Here is a 23,125-nt window from a genome sequence, read left to right on the forward strand (position 1 = left end):
ACTGCAACCCTCATAAATATGAGTTAGTCGCCAAGTGTTTGAATTTTGATCATGTGACCTTGGGGATGCTGCAATGGTCATAAGTGTGAAAAACAGTCATAAGTCACTCTTTTCAATCCCACTATAATTTCGAATGGTCACTAAATGAACTGTTGTAAGTCAAGGACTACATATATTTAAAACAGCCAAGAATACAAACTGTTTAAATATCTCAGAGATCTCATGTATTTCAGTTTTTTAAGGACCATTTAAATAAAGGCCATCCATCAAGGATACTATAAAACTGAATTTTCTGCACTGACTGGGGATTGACTTTGTGAGTGTTAAAGTACCTTCTAACTCTACAATTTTACGCCCTACAAAAAATTAGCATCTTTTTTTTTTGTAAAGTCTGCATCCTTGACTGCTAACCAAACACTTTCATTTGCCAACAATGTGTGATAGTGATATGTGTTTAGATCTACACAATCCCCAGAGATGGCAAATATGAGAAGCAAAGATGACTGTTACACTATCCAGTAAAAATGTATTATAAACAAATCCTAATGCATCCATGTAGATTTTATAGTTTTATAGATAAATCAGAAACCCATACTTGATTATTTTGAATATTGTGTGAATAGTATACAGTACCACATAAAGTTACTCTGCACTTGAATACATCTGGTTTTTAAATAGATATTACAAAAAATTATTCCACACTTTGGAGAGCAGGCAATTTTTTTTCCATAAATGTGCCAAATTAACACTATTAATTAATAAACTATTGGAACAAGTGATTACAAAATACAAACAAGACTAATAATTATGCATTTATGAAGGCTGGCTCATACAATTTATACGATTAATCATCTAATCATAATTTATATGATTATATGATTACATAATTGATATGATGTCTAAGAATACAGCTTAAAATTCCTGATGTCTACTGGGTATAGTGGGTTACTTTAGAGCTTTCTTGCTTCAATTGGGAATATTAAAAGCTTAATAATTTTAATTTTAAAAAACCTATGTGAATAATAACTGTGTTACTGATTACAAATATTCTACATGGAGGGACCCATAACATAAACCAAAACTGTTTAAACTCACTTTTGGTATTTAAATGGCATATACTTTACAGTTATAATTTCACTGAATAAATAAAATGATATAATGGAACCACTAAGTCATCTTTTCTTCTAATATATAATTATCTTACAGTATGAAAAGATCTAAAAATCAGTCCCACGTCATGGAGCTGGATAGAAAAATAACAGCAGCCAACAAAACCTGTAAGTAGAATAGTAACATTTCAGCTATACATTTTTAAAGCATCAGTTAAAGTGGTTTTCTGCGAAGCTTCTTTTGTTCATAAATCTGAATAAAAAGAGACAATGTAAGTGTAGTTCTCACATAACTCCACTGAGTTATGAGGTCAGGGGACTTTGAGCTGGTGCAAAGTTCATTCCCATGGTAATTAAAAGCCAAAGTTAAGCCTATCTTTCTTGAGCACACTAACTCATGCCTGGACTCTCTCACAAGGAGGAAAATAACCATCTTCTTATCAAAATGAATGCAACCCAGAATTTAACAGGAAGAACTTGAAAATAATTTATCTGAGGACCGTTTACAAGGAAACCCTTTTCTTCAAAATCAGAGTTACTAATGCCAGTCAAAAGAATGATTAATCATTCTATAAAATTTTTCATTGTGCTCTCTGAAGTAGGAGTAAAGTTGCTCTAAGACAGTACTATTGACCACAGGATGTGGGCGCCCTTTTGATTCATGCAAACATCTCTCTCTTCCATCACTCCTAATGCAATAGAAGCCCTTGGTCTGGTTAAAATAAAAATTTGAAGACAAAATTTTGGAAGGCAGATTAAGGAATCTTTCCACTTTTTGCAATTCAGGAAGAGGGTCTCTGATCAAGGTATTCCCATCAACTATGTGAATCTGATCCAAGTGGAAATATTTAAGCCATCTCCCCATATGGATGTCATACAGGCTTCTCTGGATAGCCTTGTATTTGGTATTAAGGGCTCCGTTTTTTATAACAATGTCTTCAAAGGGCTGAACAGACTTGTGGTTTTCCAGTCTATTGTAATAGACTTGGGTGTAATCAGAGATAACTCTCTCTGTGGGGTCTCTTAGAATAAGCAGCAGTTTAATAGAGCTATTCATATCATGAATCCTTTCGGGAGCCTGTGGTGAGGTAAAATAGCCTGGTGTTTTCTCAATAGTTATTTGATTTTCATATGAAAATGGCATCAGGCTTCTATACCAGTCAATTCCTTTCACGTAATTTTCATCCCAGTCAAAAAAATGGACTTCGGTAGCTGCTACCACAATGTTTGGGTGAACATCCAACATTTCGAGTAAGGCCCTGGTCCCTCCTTTACGCACGCCAATGATAATTGTCTGAGGTATTTGTCTGCTTGTGCCAGGAGGTCTCACTTGTGCTAAATAGTGTTCACTCTTATTGCTGAGTAGGACTTGTGGCGTCAGCATCTCCACGAGAGCCCCATTTTCAACTGGAGCAGCCTGAGCAGGAGTCAGCAGAAGGTATGCTGACACTAGTAGAAAGGCCATGTGGAGAGGAAGGAGCAGTCAGTGCAAAATGCTGTTGTGCTTAGCTGATGAAACATGGAACTCGTTCCCCGTGGAGGAAGCAGATGTTGGAGCTGGGACCAAAGCAGCAGTGGAATTCTGAGGCATCTGCAGAGTTGGGAAAAGCAGAAGGACAATAAAGCTATTAGTAGTAGTATCCATTTGCGCCTCTTCTTCTTAGCCAAAGACTCAGATACAAAACCTCCTATATCTCTGAACAAAGTTAACAGGGGAAAACGGTAGAACTAATTAAGTTATTCATCTGCAAGGTTTCAAAGGAAATGAGATTTTAATTTTAATTCTGTTTCTAAACTGAGTCATTTAATGGAAAACAAGCCAATGCCTCATATTGTATCAGTCTCCCTCCTCCCCCCCCTCTCTCACACACACCTCAAGAAATAAGCACAACCAAATACCAACAGATATTATCAATTATTTATTGGGAATATATACATATATGAATACCCCTTACGTTACTCCTTTTTGGAGTAAGCAGTTCCGCAAAGCATAGAAAGGGTACAAGAAACATAAGAAAAAGAAATTAGAAGAGAAAAACAACGAGGAAAAAAATCTTATTAAACTTATTTACTGCAATACCATCAGCAATCCTTTTCTATCCTTGCAAACCATCATCCTTTCCACTATATTCATACACAATCTGAGCTAGCTTTCATGTTGTCAAAAGTGAACAACCTATTGTACACCAGACCGGTACCAAAGCCACAAACAGATATGTAAAATACATATCCCAATCAAAAGATAATTGTTTGTTGCTCTTCAAATAAAACCAGTAAGATAAACAGGTACAAGAAATCTAAATACACAAAGCTTGTACTTCATACCCAGCAGTCGCTCAAATTCTTTTAAGAATTCTTTAAAAAGTTCCTTAGCGCTTCTATAATAAAACTACCTTATAAAAAGTTCTTGGATCTTCTGTGCCTATTTAATTAGCCTGTTGGGAGAAGTCTGGCACAATACTTTTTTTCTTTTTCTTCTTTAAGCTTCCTACCTCTTTCTTACTGTGGATCTTATCAACTTCATCCAACCACAGTTTATTTAACTTCCCCTTCCTTTCCCATTCAACTCACTTCCTTTATTTTTGCTATGTTTGTTTTGCACTTTGATCCCCATTCAGTTATCTCTGTGTGATTCAAACACCACAATAGAATTCTTTCACACTGGTCTTTTTAGTCAAAAGCATATTCTTATATGTAGATATTTTCACATATTTTGAAGGAAAAAAAACATTCCCACAGGCCCCATTGTCTTTCTAACAGCATGTGTATGTCTTAAAATGTCTCCATTTTTAATAAATGTTCAGCTACTTGTTCTTGGTATTTAGGCATACATAATAATAAAACAAATTCTCACTTACTGAAAAATAGCTTGGCCTTCAATATATTAATTTCCAGATTCTTGCTCCTCAATCCATCATACAATCTATTTAACAGTCTCTACAAATCATTTGGGTTCTCTGCTCAACAACACAGCCTCCTCTGCATAAAATATACATAAACACTCATATTCCTGAATGATACACCTCTAATGCAATCCTTATGCATCCTATCTATTTATCTATTTATCTGTCTGTCTGTCTATCTATTTTTATCACAACTAAACAGACATATATATAGCATTCCAAGCATTCCATTTACCAAGCATTCCATTTATTTCTACATATGCTTTCCTTTCATTTTACTGCCATTTTCACATTCTACAATCAATGTAGAATGTGAAACTCTATATTGGTACAAAATAGTCAATACTCAGGCTATATCTTGTGACTCTTTTAAGTAAACAGATGCCCATTAAACTTTCTTTTTAGCAGTCATATATTTTCTAACAAGTCTTGAAGACAAAAACTCTTGAGTGCACCTTCTGCTCAGCATAAAGCCACAATACTTGTGGGTCGGAAATACATTTACTAAACAAACAAAGAAATAATACAAATTGCCCATGATTCCTTTTGCATTATTATAAATTTCAACAGACATAATAAACTTAATAAACTAATGTCCTTATTTTCTTTTGCATTTAGTTTTGTGGTACCTTTCCATTTTTATAGGGGAACAATAATAGAATTCTTCCAATTATCAGGCAGAGGTACAGTCTTTACATGCCAAACAATTGTAGAACTACTTTGCAAGTATACCAAATCTCAAGTTGTATATTACACTTGCGGCTTTGCCATTTTTTTTCAAGATCATGAGAGAAGTTATGATTTCAACATTTTTTCTTGTTTATTAATGTTGTAATAATGTCAGTCCACTTTTGACATACCATTGCTACTCCCAAACATCTTACACTTCCCATTAATATATGTGCAACATATTTCTGTGATATTTTGTACCATAATCCCTCTGTTCTGAGTAGCTTCCATATTCTATGGTGGTGGCGCAGTGGTTAGAATGCAGTACTGCAGGCTAATTCAATGCTCACTCCAGAAGTTTGATTCTAAACGGCTCAAGATTGACTCATCCTTCCAAGGTCAATAAAATGAGGACCCAGATTGTTGGGGGCAATATGCTGATTCCGTAAATCGCTTAGAGAGGGCTGTAAAGCACTGTAAAGCGGTATATAAATCTACGTGCTATTGTTATTTCCTTGCGTTGCCTTTCCATTCATTCTATTGGAAAAACAGTCTATCTCCTGATACATTTGCATACTGTGCAGGATTTATATATTTGTATATTCTCTTTCTATGGTTCTTCTACTTGTATGCTTGTTTCTTTTTCTTTTTTCTTCTATGTCTATTTTTCCCCCAAGATCTTGATATTACAAATAACAATGTGTTGGTCATCCAGAAAATCTCATCCCCTTTGAATTTTACATTTACTTTCTGAATCTTGATCGTTATACTTTTCAGTTCATTCTGCCACAGATAACCATGTAAACTATGTACTTAAGCTACAGGCTTTTCCTAAGCAGATACTAGTCACCAAGACTCCTGATACACAAGACATGATCAAGAATTCTCAGCTTAACAATGTAATACTTTTTAGGCACATACGGACCTGTATAATCTTCCTTTCTAATTAAAGGGCTTTTCACTTTTCAGAATGAATTTTTATCGTGATAGTTTTGAAAGCATCGTGTGGCACGAGGGGATGATTGCTCTTCAAATTAAATGTTTTGTTACAAAGAAACAAGTTATGTTGTTCTTTGCATCCCACCAAGAATTTGCAAATGCATTGTTTATATAATTGATCATAATCTTGGGGCATATGAATCTTTCATAGATTCATTTGTTTTCTAATTGTATCATTATTTTATTGTACTGTCAATTGTGGGTCTGTTTGATTGTGTTTTATGCTTTTGCAGATCTTGTGAGTTTGACTTGTAAAGTTAGGAACATCTTGAATATCAAGAAACAGTTTTTAAGTTATTTAGCTCTGCCTCTCTGTTCATTTCTTCTATTATTTTCAACCTCTGTGATCATTAAAGTTAACACTACAAGTGAAGATCAATGGATCTAAGCCCCCTGGGAGAATATAATTATTACTGGTTTTGCACGTAGGTAGTTTGTAGAAGTTTCTTCATGAGTTAGGTCACAGGCTCAGAGAATAAGCCCTATTCAAGATGTCAACCCAGAGAATCCCTCATCTATTATTTGGGGAAGGTTGCATTTTCAATTTCAAGTAGGTCACGTTGAAATTGAAGCTCTGTTGATGGTGTGAAGCAAACAACAAAATAGCAGTAGGTAAAAGTTAACTTGTTTTCAACCACCTGAACAATAGTGTATAGATAATGTCAACTTGTCAAAAAGGGAACCTTTTGTTAGTGCAGCTTGAAAAATGTGATTATTTATGGAAAAATAAAGGGCATATTTGAAATGAAACAGAAGTTGTGTACCTGTATATGTATGAGCATTTTAAATGACAATTTTCTAAAGAAGGATGAAAATGTTCCTGAAAAAAAATGTTCAGGCATTGACTTTAACTATAAATAAGATCTAATATCAGGATGATTCACAAGTTTTAATTAAGAAAACATAGTTACATATAAGGAAACAGTTCCTTTTCAACATATGGCATTAGGGAAACAACCAGTTATTTAAATCGTTATTTTTTACTACAATAAATAATATTTTAATTTCAGTAAATAGGACTTAACTTGCCTTTTAGCAATTGAAAGAATTACATTACTATGAATGTTAATATAAAATGTTGTCCAGTCATCATAAGAAAGTACAGAGAGTTGACTTGCAAACACTATATAATTATTCTTTAAAATAAGACTTGATTTTTACTAAAATGTCTCTTTACACGCACCCAAAGCTTTGATGTGATGAAGTCACAAAACTGTTGTTGCATACAAAGTGGACATAAAAAGAAATCATAATGAGACTAAAAACAATTTAGACAATATAAATGAGCAAATCTCCAAATTAAATCTACAACTAGAAAGTTCCCAGATAATGACTACCAAGTATGAACAAATAAACCAGAAATCAAAAGACGAAACAGAGGAAATGGATTTAGAGATTGAAGAGATAAAAGAAGGGAAATATAAACCACTATATACAAACAAATTACTGCAAGACTTAGCTATAACAATGAAAACGCAAAAGACCCTTTACCCCTTAGGTCTGCAAAATGTATCTGATGGCAAGGAAGAAGGTTTTAAAAAATGGAATATAGAGCTGTTAGGGGAAATGTCACAACTTGGGAGACAGGGAATAAAAAAAGAAATTGAGGAAAAAAAGGAACTGGGAGTTGTTTAATGAATATAAATGAGAGGAATTCCCCCAAAAAAATACCCTACCTAAATTGTCTTCCTCATGCCAAGCAATTTTCACAAAAATAGAAAGAAAATTCCTGGGATATCTAATTGCCCTGGCCTGGAAAGCTACTTGGCAAAGAAAGAAAGTGAGAGTCAGATTTAAAAAACAGAAGATTTGTCCTTTTAGAGGGGACATTATATGTTTAAATACTTGTTTAAATAAGATTAAAAGAACAGATGACCCTTAGATATAATTAGACTTTTATAATGAAAGATATGATTTAGAACTAAAATAGCATTTTTTTTTCTTTTGATAAGGGAAATAAGAAAATCAAACCTTAACAAGAGCATGAAAAAGAGGATATTGACTTATTAATTGACATTATTGATTTATGAATTGATATTAATGTTATTTGTATATTAGTAAAATATGATGAAGATGCTTATAACTCTGTATACCAAAATAGTACCAAAAATTATAACTGTGTAGGGAGGGGAAAATGGAAAAATATGGGGAAGAAAGGAGGATTAGGGAAAAAAATACTGGATTGTGTAGTATTGAACAGATTTACACTGAAGAAGTTACTGTTAAATATCTGAACCCAGACAACATGTTGTTTACTAAGATTGTAATTCTTAAAAATAAAACTTTTAGGGAAAAAAAAGACTTATTGGCTTCAACTCCCAGAATTCCTCAGCCAACATAGCCTGGCTGGGGAATTCTGGGAGTTGAAGTCCACAGGTCAAAGTTGCCAAGATTACTGTTGTGGAGATAAAGTCAGGGAGAACTTTATGTATGCACTTTTGACCTCCATGAGAAAAAGGCAGGCAATAAACAACATTATAAATAAATAATAAATAAAACACATTTTTATCCCTAAAGCTCTGCATATTGCATCTATGAATTAGGTTGAATTGCATTTTCCATAGCATAAGTCTGCCTTTTGACTCTTGCACTCAAGATAATAGACTTCACATCAGACATGGCAGTAAATTTTAACTCTTCAGACACTTAGCTGCATGTCCAGAATTTTACCTCTCAGAAGAAGTCTCACATATTAGTTTTTTTATTGCAACGTAGGATGCAACCATATTCACGCAGAGGTCCTGTCTATTTGATTATTTATTCCTTTGAAAAATTTATATAGCTGCCTATATAAACAACCCTAGGCAACTAGTAAACTCACAAGTAATAAAAACACAAGCTTAAAATTCTAAAAGCATCAGCACTATGATAGTACCCTCTCAACCACCCCCCCAAACAAAAAAAAAAAAAAGCCATCTTGATCCAATGTCTTTGAGAAGAGTCAGATTTTAATGGCTTTCTGGAAGGCAAAGAGGTTAAGGCCTGTATGTTTCAAGGGGGACTTTAGACACTTCTAGCCAAATTGATCTTTATCATGTTTAACTTTGTACTATACAGTGATCAAACTGTATCGATATGTGCTCAAATGCTTAAATTTTATACTTTTTCCTTCCATGTTTCTAAGTCCATGGATATAGATAATCCTTGTTTAGCAGCTGTCTTGGACAGTGACTGTTTGCACTTAAAACAATGATGAAAAAGTAATTTTGCAACCAATGCCTGCATTTACGATCTTTGCAGGCCTGGAAAGCAAAAGAAAGCTGAATTAAGATAGTAAGCACAGTTGCAGTTTCATTTAAGGACTGCTTTGCTTAACAACTGAATTGCCAGTCTGAACTGTAGTTACTAAATGAAAAATACCTATTTTTTTTTCAAGGTTGTGGAAAGTATCTGATTTGTTATGCATATAACTACTCTTGATTCTAGTTACTGCTAGTTCTTGTTCTCTAGCCTCATTCCTGATATATTGCTTTCATTTTTTGTGTGCCACCTTGAAAATAATCAGTTTTTTAACAGTTATATCCTGCTGTTAGCAGATACCGTATAGCACCATAAATATATATGCTGCTCACAGTGTAGCATCCCTTCTTCCTAATGGTGTATCCACCTTTTCTTCATTCCATGAAAGCTTCGTTTAACTCTGCTTTAGCACTTAATTGACACAATGTTCCTTGGTTGGCCACTTATTTTTACTGGTCCCCCAAATATTCTGCACGAGCCTCTTCAAAATGAATAGGAGAAACTATAAAGGCCATTTTACTCCTAGTGATTAGTGATGGGAGAAATGAAAATATGAAGTTTGAATATAAACTGTTCAGACTAAGAACAAATGTATTAAACAGTCAAGTACTACAGCTGATTGTGCAACAATCAACATCTAGCATCTATATTGATAGTAGCAAGTGGCATTTTTACAAAATAACATAATACAACTGTAGGCTAAAGGGTAGGAACCCCTAATCAAATTGTATATTTTGATGAATCCCTAAATGAACTGAAGCTGACATAACTGCTACACGGTATGAAGTTAAACATGACAAAGATCAATTTGGCCAGGGCTGCCTAAACTTTGTATGTAGCAATACAAAATGTTATTTTCAAAACACTAGATTTCTCCTACTCCACAACTCCATTATACTAGACTGCAGCTGAATGAACACACAAATCTTCATCCATTTTCATGGTTATTTATGCTTCTTCACTCTCCAGCTCATTCTTATTACATTTGTCTTCAACGTTTCTAGAATCAACTGAAGGGTAGGAAGAACACCCATCTCACCCCCCCCGGGACCGCCAAAATGTTCTACTTAGTTCTCCTCCCCACTCTGCTTTTTCGGGATTCACATTTTCAATATCCCTACAGACTGTGTATCAGCATCTTTAGTTTAAATAAAAAGATTCCTAATTCCTGCTTATATGTGTTGACCATGAAAGAAAATGTGTGTGTGTGTGTATTAATATTTATGTTGATGTATCCCTATCTCTATGTATCTCTACCTCTCTATGTCTCTATCTCTCTGTTATATTTGTTGCTTTAGATAGATCCAGTGCATTTTCAGAATGGTTCTATCTGGCAGAAATTTCTACCAAAATAAAATGTTGCCCAGAAATACATTACAAAAGATAATCAGATTCAAAAGGCATTGTGAAACTGAAACCTAAATGTATCAAAATTGCTTTAGGGAGCAATTCCATTGGAGGAACATTCCAAGTTCAGTCTAAGAAATTGATTGATTTTGATGAAGCTTGGAGTGTTACTGCATATGGTTATGCTATAATTGGTCAATAAACCTAAAGAGAGTTTAAACGATGCACAGAGTAGATCTGTGGGAAATATAATCTAAATAATATCTGCATTTTGCTATCTTTGTGGAATTAAATGCACACATTTAGAAACATCACAAACAACTTTGCATAATGAAAACTATGGATTTGAAACTGCAACACTTCATTTTTTCTTATCACATAGAGCATTTGCAATAGCTTCATGGTGCATAATTTAAAAATTAGTTCTGTTCTTTCTTCCCCAACTCTCCTGTATGGCATCAAAATTATAGCACCCTATTACAAGTTATGTGTTTTATTATTTGCCCATGCTGGTTGCTGGGTAACAAAATGATATGGCATGCATTAAGCAACCCCCCCCCCCCCAAAAAAACAGCAGCTTGTTAGGAAATTGAGGCTTCTGAATGAAGATTCTGAAGTTATTTTAAACAATAGCCAAATCTGAATCAAAATATTTATAAGAATAATCTAAGAAGTGATGTTAACTCATTTAATATTATAGACTAGATTTGTGTTTAAACATATTCTGGAAGACAGTATGGAATATATTATAATTTTTACTGTTTCAGGTCAAAATTTGTTGACCTCTAATTTATTGGTACTTTTTTTTTTGCTGATCAGCTGGTTCTCTGAATAAGGCCAAGAAGCACTGGTTATAAATTAGATAAATATGCCAATGTTAACAATATTATCCTGAATTCTCCTTTGAATGCATCCCTGATTACTGGAGACATAATGTTATACATCTTGGTGTCTTGTCTGCATTCATAATTAGTACTCATACATGATTCACAACACTGGATTTAACCACCCCTCCTAACTTTCTTTTTCCTTTTAGATACAACCCCCCTCCCTGCAAAATTATAGTTCATGTTTACTTGTTTGTCCCAATCACCATTTTCACAAAGGGACACAGAAAACTGTAATCTGTATCTGAATCATCCATCCAAACATCCATGCACTCACAATATCCTGTTGGGATATACAAGCTAGAAAACAATAACAACAACAAAAACAGAGAAGGCGTTAAAAAAATTGTATAGTAATGGGATCCTAAAAACAAAGATGTAATTTCCTGAGTAAAGCAGTAGCAGCTAAAAGAAATTTCTCAGTACAACCACAAGAACCAAATGAAGTCATGCTCAGAATAAGATGAACCTTTATTAACCCGCAGAGTTTTAGATAGGTGAAGTGAAGCAAAAGCCACGTGGAAAGCAAAACAGAAGCTTCAGTAAAATGGGTGCTTTTTAAAGATGAAGTTTGGAAAGATGAATTTTGGGGTCCCAAAGACTGATTTTGGGGTCCGAGGCCTTCACTTTTGCCTTTTTTCCATTTTTAAGACATTTCAATAAATATCAAACCTCAATAATGGGTCACTTGAAAAACTTCATTCTAGGGCATTCTCTCATTCGAATAAAACAAAACAGAACAGAACAGAACAGAATAGAATCTGGAAGGGACCTTGGAGGTCTTCTAGTCCAGCCCCCTGCTCGAGCAGGAGAAAAGTGACTGTCTAGTCTCTTCTTGAAAACCTCCAGTATTGGAGTGCCCACGACTTCTGGTGGCAAGCTGTTCCACTGGTTAATTGTCCTCACTATTAGGAAGTTTCTCCTTAATTCCAGGTTGCTTCTCTCTTTGGTCAGTTTCCAACCATTGTTTCTTGTCCTGCCCTCTTCTTTGTGGCAGTTCTTTGTAACATACATTCTATGGGAGACAGATCCAAGATTGCCTTCTCTATTCTGACTTTTCACTCCAGATAATGTCTCCTCCTCTTCCGCTTTGTCTTGGCCCCGAATGAGGCACATTTCTGTGGCACTGCAGGAGTTTATCACAGGTTGGCTTGGATGCAACTACAGAGTATCATACTTATGAAAAATACAATAGCTATAAGTAGGATTTTCAGCTATTCAAGACTGGATAACCAAGAGGTAAGACTTTCTCATAAGCTATGAAAAGATATGGAAGAGAAAGACTTGGCCAGTTCAGAGTCTGAGGCTTGATCATTTGCTGGACATTCCAATTAATCCTAAGTGTATGGTTGGCCTTGAGTTGAGTTTTGGTTAATTGCTGCAGGAAAAAAAAGATAGTACATGATGTTGAAGGAAAAATCTTCATCAGGATCCAGTCCAAGCCGGGAATAAACAACATGGCGACTGCTTTAGAAAGAAGGTTGTAGTTTATTGAAGAGGAGAGCCAGACAGAAAGATGGCTCTGGAAAAAAAAGAAAGCACATGTAGTAGGGAGTGGGTTTTTATACCTTCTTGGGCTTTTGTTTGGAGTTGTTCCTGTGTCATGAACTTTGACCCGAATCTGAGTGTGCCTTTCTGGTATTCTGATGGTGGTGGGTTAATCCTATTATGTCCTGTCTTAAGAGTTTGGGTGGGGTATGTAGATTTTAACGGTCTTTGTCTTCTTGATCTCTTCAGCTTCTAGCTGGAGGGTTCCAACCTTCCTGGATGGATTATTACATCTGCATTTCTAAAAGCTGGTTTCTGCTGAGTTGTCTGGCTAGGCGGTATGTGGTTGAAGTTTCTGCCTTTTTAATATTCCCCAAAATATTTTTCTCTGGATTGTTCCCACAATGGTTTGAGATGGATCTGAGTAGCCAGCTCCAGTTAACTGAGTCATTTGTGGAGGCCCATCGCTCAGATTATTTCTAGGAGAAAAGTCTGTTTAGCAAATAATTCTCTATGGCTGTGACTTTACATGCAATTGGAAGGCAAGTTAAGTAGGTTTTTTGAGCTATTTTAACTAAGTACTGTTTTATATGGGCTCTTTAACTTTTTTCTACTTGACTACAAAAAAAAGTAACAAAACAAAACTTAAAACTTACACAATTTCAGTTACAAAATGTGGGCTGTCATTGAATCTGATTTTAGTTTGCAAAATTCCATATATAAGAATGATTTCCTTAAGTAGCACTTTTATACTCATTTTGTTGCGTCTCTTAGGTGTGTTACTTTAACAAACAAAACTGCTTGTTTATTCATTCTCACTCTAACATCACCATTGCCATTCAGTTGCTTTTCTGTTCAACATGTATAAACTGCACAGTTGCTGGGCTAGCTAGGAAGAGCCCTTAAAGGGACTGGGCACCAGCAATACAAATACTATTTAATTTGCCTATCCTCTCACAGACTTGGTTGGTTGTGCTAGGTAAGTTTTTACTTACCCCAAAGATATCAACTAGAACCAACAATATTTAAACTTTTGTTGTTGTTGTTGTCTGTTTCCTTGGCACTTTCATAAAGTCAATTTGTCAAAATTGACAAGGTTTGGGGTTTTTTTCGCCTCCATTTGCTTAGGCATTGAGTGGAGACTTTTTATTGACTTTTGCGTTGTTCTCTTTTTCTCAATCTCTTTTTTTATACACATTTTTATAGCCAATACAGTTTTTCTCTCTTGTATTTCTCACTAACTTATGACTTGGTACCTTCCTGTTATTCAGTTCAGGTGTCTCCCTTTTTAGTTCTTTTTGCCGTCTTCTTGTTGTATGTTTTATAGTGTCTCACAGCAACTTCTTTAGGAAGGAGTATAACTTTAAAAAGACTAGAAATTTATCACAGGAATTCTATATCTATGGTTTGAGCTGTGATCAATTTCTATTTGATGTCTCTGTGTAAATGTTGTTAGTTTTGCTGTCAATTTAAGAGCACTTCGGTCTTTTACAGACAGTGCATAGATTTTCTCTTGGATTTCTTCATTCTTATTGTAAATTTTAATTTTATTTTCTTAAAACTAAATCTAAAATCTCACCGTTCTTCCGCAATGCACCCCTCCCTCTATTCTATTTTGCATAGTTTACATTGGAAATACATTATTTTCATTTTCATTTATATATCTTTCATAAACAATTCTTAATAGCTGTCAGATGGGTATCCTGGCTTCTTTTACATTTTTAAAAATTTCATTGTTCCTTAGACCAGCAGACTCAGCATGTGCACATTCACCGATTCCTCTGGATCTAGATCCCAAAATATTCTTTTTTAACAAGATTTATGTATTCAGCCAAGTTGGATTATAGGCATGGAAAATAAATACAAACAACTTGAATATTTTTCTTCTTGTCTGAATATGGTTTTTAAATTAACAAAAAAATGGAGAATGATATAAACAGAAACCATTTTTCTAGCTAACTTTATACTCTGCTTTACTTTAAAGGTAAGTGATTCTCTTTTTCTCTCTTTTTAAAATCTACCTATGATTAAGATTTGATGATGATGATGTTATCCATTCAGTTGAGTCCAACTCTTGGCAATTCTATGGGTCAGGTCTCTCCACATCTTCCAATCTTGCACTATTTCTTTGAGTTTTTCTACACTCTGGCTGGTGTCAGCTTTGATGGTATCCAGCCATTGTGTTCTTTGACAGCCTGGTTTCCTTTTACCACTAACTCTTCCAAACATAATTGCTTTGTGGGCTATGCTCTCTCTCTCTTACCTGACTGTTCCCTAGGCAGCATTTCTTTGCCAGGTCACCCAAGGTCATTTCCACATACCATTATACCCCTTCCTTAAAAAGTGTGACAGTAATAGAACAATTCCAGTCTTTAGGCAATTGGATGTGTCATTATTATCTGTGAACAAAAGGGCAAAGGGGGACTCCACCAAATGTTAATAATTTGGCAGGGATTAGACCACTGTTGGAGATGTTCCGATTTTTTAAACTGATTGATTATTTTGACAATTTGCAAATGAGAAACTGATGACCAGGGAGTAATACTGTTTAAAATGTAAGTTGAGGCAAAAGGTTGGTAGAAGAGAGCTTGTACGTTGAGGGAAATGTTTGGTAGAAGAGAGCCATAATGGTGCAGTGGTTAGAATGCAGTATTGCAGGCTAATTCTGCTGACTGTCGACTGCCAGCAGTTTGGCAGTTCAAATTTCACCAGCTCAAGGTTGACTCAGCCTTCCATCCTTCTGCGGTTGGTAAAATGAGGACCCAGATTGTTGGGGGCAATATGCTGACTCTGTAAACCACTCAGAGAAAGCTGTAAAGTGAAACGGTATATAAGTCTAAGTGCTATTACTATTGTACAGTTTACTATAAAACTCTTCTCATCTCTTGGGAAGAATATTAGTTTCTGCAGGTCCTACCTATTGCTTTGGAAAATGCTTGCAGTTAATTTCCTACAGAGAAAGATTCTTCTATCCTTTGTGGCTTAAAACAATAATTCCTAATTGGTTTGTATAAATATTTTTAACATTAATTTTATAATATAAAATAGCTAATTCTTAATCATGGAATAATTGCTAGATTTATAACATTTGAAAGCTGTCACTAAAGGTGATCTGGTTTGCATACAATCCTTGTTGAACTAGGGTTTCTATCTGAAATGGGAGTCTTTGCTCATAGGAGGCTGATGAGTTGGAAGTTGTTTACCAGAGTATTATATGTGGCTAAAACTTCTGGAGGGCTAGAGTACTCAGTCTGGAGTTCATGAACTTTCAGAGACTTCTCTGGGGGAAGAAATAATTGCTTTGTTCTAGTGGCCTTTTCAGACCATTTAATCGTAGAAATGGATAAACCTATATTATTGACCCTAACCTAGGCTGCACTGTCCAAAGAGGTCAGCTGGTGAGTGGCTGTTATCCAACTTTAAATTCAACTATAAGATTAAAAAGGCCATATAAGGTTGAGACATAATAGCTTTTCAGTGACTGCCCTAAAGGTGAGTTTACTGTTAAGGTCACTGATTGCTATTCCAATTAATATACAAAGTCTACATTTTCCAGTGCTGTGCATTAAGGGCCAACCTGCTAAGTTAACACCCTGATCCTTGCAGTAATGTGGGTAACCTTGAGGATGGTTTTTAAGAAGGGCAATAGACTGTTGTAATCAGAAGAGAAAGCCTTATTGCTAGTATCAAGTCTGATATTACAATTTCCAGCTGGTATAAGACCAGCATTTGGGATAGACAATCCTCCAGTTTATCCCATCCAACACTAATTAAAGAAAGCAACCTGCAAAGGGGAAGATAGACATTTATAATTAAAACATTAGTCTAGCAGCTAAATTGTGCTTGCAGACTAATGCTGTGTGCTCACATGGCTTCAACTGTGTGATTAGGAGCAGTAGACTATTTGATATGAATGTACAAATGCCTCCTTAGATGCCATTCCTATTAGTGCAAAGACAGCATAATGGGAGTGACATTTTATCTAATCCAGTGTCTCTCAACCTTGGCAGCTTTCAGAAGTGTGGAATTCAAATCCATGGTCTTGCCATGCTTCAGTCTTGCAAGAGTCTCTTAGTTATAACATCTGTCATAGGCTCCCTCTTTCTGCATGTGCATTCAACAAACAATTAACACAAGCCTAATGCCCAGGCATCATTGAAGCAATCCTGAGGACCAGCACCCTGAAGCAAATATTTGCAGTTGCAGTAGCTGGAAAGATAAAGAAAAAAGGATCCCTTTGGATCCCAGAGGAGTTGCTGGTCTGGCACAGCTCCCATGGCTTTGTACGATTTCTTAAGCATTTCTAAATAATTTCGAGAGATGTGCAAAATGTTCCATTCCAGAGAAAATGGGTGTAATGCCACTGACCAGGGTTTCTCAAGCATGGCTGGCTAGGGAATTTGGGGAGTTGAAGTTTACACATCTGAAAGTTGTCAAGGTTAAGAAACACTGATCTAACATGTTTCAATGATGTGATTTCATGTTAGATCTAATACTTCTCATACCAACCAAAATGCAATTGCAAATTCTAGCATCTGATATCATAAACTGAATTATGTTGCTTTGAAAAGAAAATGAATTCAGAATCCTGGATCTGTTTCCCCTAACAATCTGAAAATTTCAAAACAGAATTCTCTATAGAATTGAGAATATTAGGCTGTGAAAATAATTTAAACTAGGCTTTTTTATTACTCAGTTAAAGTGACCAGAATGATTGTGAAATGGAGAACAAATCTAAAGGAGAAAGTAATAAATAATTTCAATTGTTTACATATAGATTGAATAAATGCCCATACTTTTCATGATAAAATAGTAAAATCTTTACTTTTATGATTTAGGACAGTCATTTAAGTCATGGAACTGACCCAAGGAGAGTGACTGCCAATTTAATCTTAGGTAGCATCTAAGATGTGTGTGCAGTTAACACAATTAGAAATAAAATATCCCAAAATTGATGATGTACAGGACTAATGAAATGGAAGGTAAAAGGAAAAGGAAAAATGGCCATGACACCAAAAAAGATTTATTTTCCTTTATGGCTAATAAACAGTGAAAAGAAAACTACTGGAGAACTGAGAACAAAATGCAGTGCAGTGAAACAATTAAAAGATTTTAGTAGAATAATTAATAATACTAAGAACATAAATAATTCTTTTATAAATACGTTTTAAATAAGAAACCTACCAGGAATGACAGGGCAATGAAGAAAACTCTTCTGTAGGTAAAGAGACTGCAGAGAGGTAAATGAATTATTTGAATCCTGTGCCTGAAGAGAATTTTAAAGAGCTAAGATAAATAGAAAATAAAATCACTGGATCTAGATAATTTGGAAATTCTTATTCAAATTTAACAATCTAAACTCAGCCTCTCACTTCCAAAGGCCAATACAATGGCAAGAAATCTGGGATATAACAGATTAATTAGCTTAATTTTGGTACTAGAAAATTAAGTAAAGTCTTCCTAAATAAGATTCAAAGACATAGAAAGGCAAGGTAGCTGTATTAAAATAAATCTAGTAGGCAAAATGGTAAGATGTTAGATTAGGGCTGAGAAGACCCAAGTTCAAATCCATCCATAGCTGTAGAATTTTCTGGAAATCTCAAGCCTAACTAATGTTATATAGCATTGCCCTGAGCTCCTGGAGAAAGGCAAGATGTAATTTTAACTAATCTAATTTACATTTTAGAACATTGCAAGGAAAGTTTTGAGAGAGAAAAACAAGAAGACCTGTATCACCTTAGACTAGTGGTGCTGAACCTTGGCAATTTGAAGAGGTGTGGACTTTAACTCCCAGAAGTCTACATCTCTTCAAGTTGAAAGGTTGAGAAACCCTACCTTAAGCTAAATTTATTATAACATAATCTTTTTGGATCACAGTCCAGTTCACTGAATACATGGAGTATATCTTGAAGGAAGGATATATTTGTGTAAATACAAAGTTGTTAGAGGAGAATGGAAAAGCAGAATGTTCAACATCTTCATCAATGATTTGGATGAGGGGATAGATGGGGAACTCATCAAATTTGCAGATGACATCAAGCTGGCAGGAATAGCCAACACTCCAAGAAACAGAAGGATCTTGACAGACTTGAACATTGGGCACTATCTAACAAAATGAAATTCAATGGTGAAAAAAGTAAGGTTCTACATTTAGGCAAGAAAAACCAAATGTACAGGTATAGTACTATAGGGGGTACCTTGCTCAATAGTAGTAACTGTGAGGGGATCTCGGAATCCAATGGACAATCACTTAAATATGAGCCAGCAGTGTGCTGCAGCTGCCAAAAAAGCAAACACAGTGCTAAGCTGCATTAACAGAGGGATAGAATCAAGATCACGTGAAGTGTTAATAACACTTTACAATGCCTTGGTAAGGTCACACTTGGAATACTGTATCCAGTTTTGGTCACCATGATGTAAAAAAAGATGTTGAGATTCTAGAAAGAGTACAGAGAAGAGCAACAAAGATGATTAGGGGACTAGAGGCTAAAACATATAAGGAACGGTTGCTGGAATTGGATATGTCTAGTTTAATGAAGAGAAGGACGAGGGGTGACTTGATAGCAGTGTTCCAATAACTTAGGGGTTGCCACAAAGAAGAAGGAGTCAAGCTATTCTCCAAAGCCTGAAGGCAGGACAAGAAGCAATGGATGGAAACTAACCAAACAACCTAGAATGAAGGAGAAATTTCCTGACAGTTAGAACAATTAACCAGTGGAACAACCTGCCTCCAGAAGCTGTGAATGCTCCAACACTGGAAGTTTTTAAGAAGATACTGGACAGCCATTTGTCTGAAATGGTATAGGGTAGAGATGACCTCCAAGGTCCCTTCCAACATTATTATTATTATTATTATTATTATTATTATTATTATTATTATTATTATTATTATTATTATTATTATTATTATTATTCATCGCATAGTCAGCCAGATGTTCAGACTGGATTACCAAGGACCTGGGATAGGCAGATGTGGATGTTTGATGGTATTACAGATATCGTCGCAGGATGGAAGCGGTTCCTAGTAAGGCCGCCTTTTGCAATTGACTAATGGTGAATTTGTCAACGCCAATGGTGTTCAAGTGGTGCTCCAGTTGTTTTGGGATTGCACCCAAGGCACCTATTACTATTGGTACTACCCTTGCTTGCTTTTGCCACAGTCTTTCTATTTCTATTTGTAGGTCTTTGTATTTTGTTTTCTCCAGTTCTTTCTCATCTATTCTGCTGTCTCCAGGCACAGCCACATCCACTATCCAGACTTTTTTGTCTTTCTTATCGACAATTGTTAAGTCCGGGCTGTTATGTTGAAGGTGCTTGTCTGTTTGAATTCTGAAGTCCCAGAGCAGTTTAATTTTATCATTTTCTATGACTTTCTCTATTTTATGATCCCACCAGTTCTTGCTTACAGGCAAATGATATTTCTTGCAGCTCTTCCAATGCACCATTGTTGCTACTTTGTCATGCCGCTGCTTGTAGTCAGTCTGTGCGATCTTCTTGCAGCAGCTTACCAGGTGGTCCAGTGTTTCTTCAGTGTCTTTGCATAGGAGGCACTTACTGTCTGTTGCTGTCTTCTCAATTTTGACTTTATATGCATTTGTCCTTAAGGCTTGATCTTGTGTAGCCAGAATTAGTCCCTCGGTCTCTTTCTTCAATTTTCCTGCTCTTAGCCATTGCCAGGTCTTGTTATTATTTGCTTTCCCAGCTATTTTTTTAATGTACTGGCCATGTAGTGCTTTGTCTTCCCATGCCTCTATTCTGTTCTTCATTTGGTTTTTCTTGTAGGCCAGTTTGGTCTCTCCAGTAGTCAGTAAGCCTTCCTGATATACTAATTTCAGTGCAACTTCATCACTGTCCTTCAGATATTCTTCCAAAACCATTTTTTCTTCTTCAACCATCTGATGTACCTGCAACATTCCACGCCCACCTATTTGCCTTGGTAGATAAAGTCTGTCAATGTCACTGTGTGGATGAAGGGCATGATTCATTGTCATTATTTTTCTGGTCTTCCTATCCATTGCTTTTAGTTCTGCTTGAGTCCAGTCCACTATTCCAGCTGTGTATCTAATGACTGGAATTGCCCAGGTGTTGATTGCCTTCATGGTATTTCCTCTATTGAGTTTGGACTTTAAGATCACTTTCTTGATGTATTCACCTCTAATCTTTTTCTTGACTTCAGTGTGCTTGATGTTGTCAGCTTGAAGGATACCCAAGTATTTGTAGTAATCTTCCTCATCCAGATTCTTAATGTTATTTTCGTGGGGCATCTTGATTCCTTCAGTTTTCACTATTTTCCCTTGTTTGATAGTAAGTGTGGCACATTTGTCCAAGCCAAACTCCATTGCAATATCTTGGCTATATATACGGACAGTGTTGAGCAGCGATTCTATTTCAGATGATGTTTTTCCATACAGCTTCAGATCATCCATGTAAAGGAGATGGGATAGTCTGGCAGATGTTTTTGATGTTTGATAGCCATGTCCTGAGTTATTCAGCATTGTTGACAGAGGAAACAGTGCAATAACAAATAGTAATGGTGATAATGAATCTCCTTGAAATATTCCTCTCTTGATGTTAACCTCTCCCAGTCTCTCACCATTGACCTGCAACTGTGTCTTCCATTGTGCCATCGATCTTTGCACAAATTTTCTGATGTTTTTGTTGACTCCTGTTATTTCTAGGCACTTGATTATCCAGTCATGTGGCAGAGAGTCAAATGTCTTTTTGTAGTCAATCCATGCCACATTCAGGTTGGTCTTCCTTTTCTTGCAGTTTTCCAAAATCATTTTGTCTATTAGGAGTTGATCTTTTATTCCTCTGCTATTGGGGCGGTTTCCTTTCTGCTCAGGTGTAAAGAGATTGTTTTCAACTAGATGCTGTTGTACTGCATCAGCTACCACACCAGTTAGCAATTTTAAAGTTGTTGGTAAGCAGGTAATTGGCTTGTAGTTGCCTGGTGTTGCCCCTTTTGCTGGATTTTTCATTATTAGGTAGGTTTTCCCAGCTGTTAGCCACTTTTCAATTTCTCCTCCTTGTAGTATATTGTTGAACTGCTTGGCAATGAGTGGGTATATAACAGTTAGAAGTTTCAACCAAAACCCATGCGGTTCATCTTCACCTAGTGCTGATCAATTTTTGATCTTCCTTGCTCTTTTTGGTAAAACAAAAAAGCATAAACATCTGATGTTATATAGATGGTCTTCAATAATCTACAGGTGTAGTTTTAATAAGGAGCCTTCTTCTATGTCAAATCCATGAGAAACAATTTTGAAGCTTTTAATGAATGTCTGCTTAATCATTAAGTGAATTAATTTATCATTGCAATTTTCCAAATAATTCCATCTTATTTAATTGTTAAATTTCTATCCTGTCTTTCCCCTATTCCCCTGATTTTGCAGATGATGTGGAACATTTATGGAAGCTGTTTAAAAAGATACAATAAATACACAGCAGCATATTCATCATTCCAGGCATTACTTCATGGAACTTCAAGATATACAGGACAGAATACATAATGCCACAGGGAGTGGTAAACTTCAGCAGAAAATGTCTCCTGTGAAGTTACTAGGCTAATGCTCATGTTAATGAAGAAGCAGTTTCATTTCCATTAAGGAACTTGGAGTCATGAACTTCAAGAAACAAAAAGAAATTGGGGAGGAAAAGTACACCAGCTACTAGAGGTCTACAAATATGAGTAATAAAGCAATTGCTGTTGGCCTCAGGCTGTCTTCTTACCTGGTGCACAGAAAAGGATAGATTAAAAAGCAATGCTATGGAAGGTTAACATAAACTGTAAGTATATTAAATGGCTGGCAGGTGATATATCTAGATAAGCATTTTAAAAAAGATTATTTCCCCATGGCTATATTACTTTTTTCTAATTCCTATTTCTGAAAACTTTAGTAGAAAGTTCCCTGACGAAAATATGGCTTTGAGGTGTATTTCCTCATTCTTTCTGCCACCTCTCTCAAAAGATATATGTGTACCCAAAGATATGCAGCTAACTCCTTAGAACATGCACATATATATCGGCTTATTTTGCAAACAAATTGTAAAAACCAAACCATTATTGTAATTGTTTAAATATGGAATTTCCTTTATACTAATAATATTCTAATAAAGCCAAACCAGGAGATTAAGTCCTGTAAATGATATCAGTCCTCAGAGTTTTGGCTGTTACAATGTTCCCGCAGTTACATGATCGTGATTTCTAACAGTCCCTCCTGGCTTTCCATAAGAAAAGTCAGTGGGGAAGCTGGCAGGAAGACAAAAGCTACTATCATGTGAGGTCCTCACTTAATGATCTATGTGGTCCTCATGTTAGGATGGCAATTGGGACTGCTGTAATTGTTATCACTATGTGACGTGGTCCTGTGACATTGCACTTTATGATGTTGCTTAGCGATGGAGATTCCAGTCCCAACTGTAGTCATAACCTGAGGATACAGGTATCCTTTCCTTTCAGTTTTCATTTAACCTCTCATAT

General features: G+C 35.6%; 1 protein-coding gene across 1 annotated transcript in view; it reads right to left on the reverse strand.

Annotated features, from left to right (window-relative positions):
• Positions 1-556: 556 nt before the first annotated feature.
• Positions 557-23,125, reverse strand: part of HS3ST1 (heparan sulfate-glucosamine 3-sulfotransferase 1) — an 83,095-nt gene continuing 60,526 nt past the window's right edge. Inside the window, exon 2 of the mRNA XM_015819890.1 lies at positions 557-2,700. Coding sequence (XP_015675376.1) covers positions 1,648-2,574 — 927 coding nt within the window. The 5' untranslated portion in view covers positions 2,575-2,700 and the 3' untranslated portion in view covers positions 557-1,647. The remainder of the gene's footprint in view (positions 2,701-23,125) is intronic.

Source organism: Protobothrops mucrosquamatus, unplaced genomic scaffold (genome assembly GCF_001527695.2).
Source record: "Protobothrops mucrosquamatus isolate PMUCROS unplaced genomic scaffold, P.Mucros_1.0 scaffold1012, whole genome shotgun sequence".
In the NCBI taxonomy this organism is placed as follows: Eukaryota; Metazoa; Chordata; class Lepidosauria; order Squamata; family Viperidae; genus Protobothrops; species Protobothrops mucrosquamatus.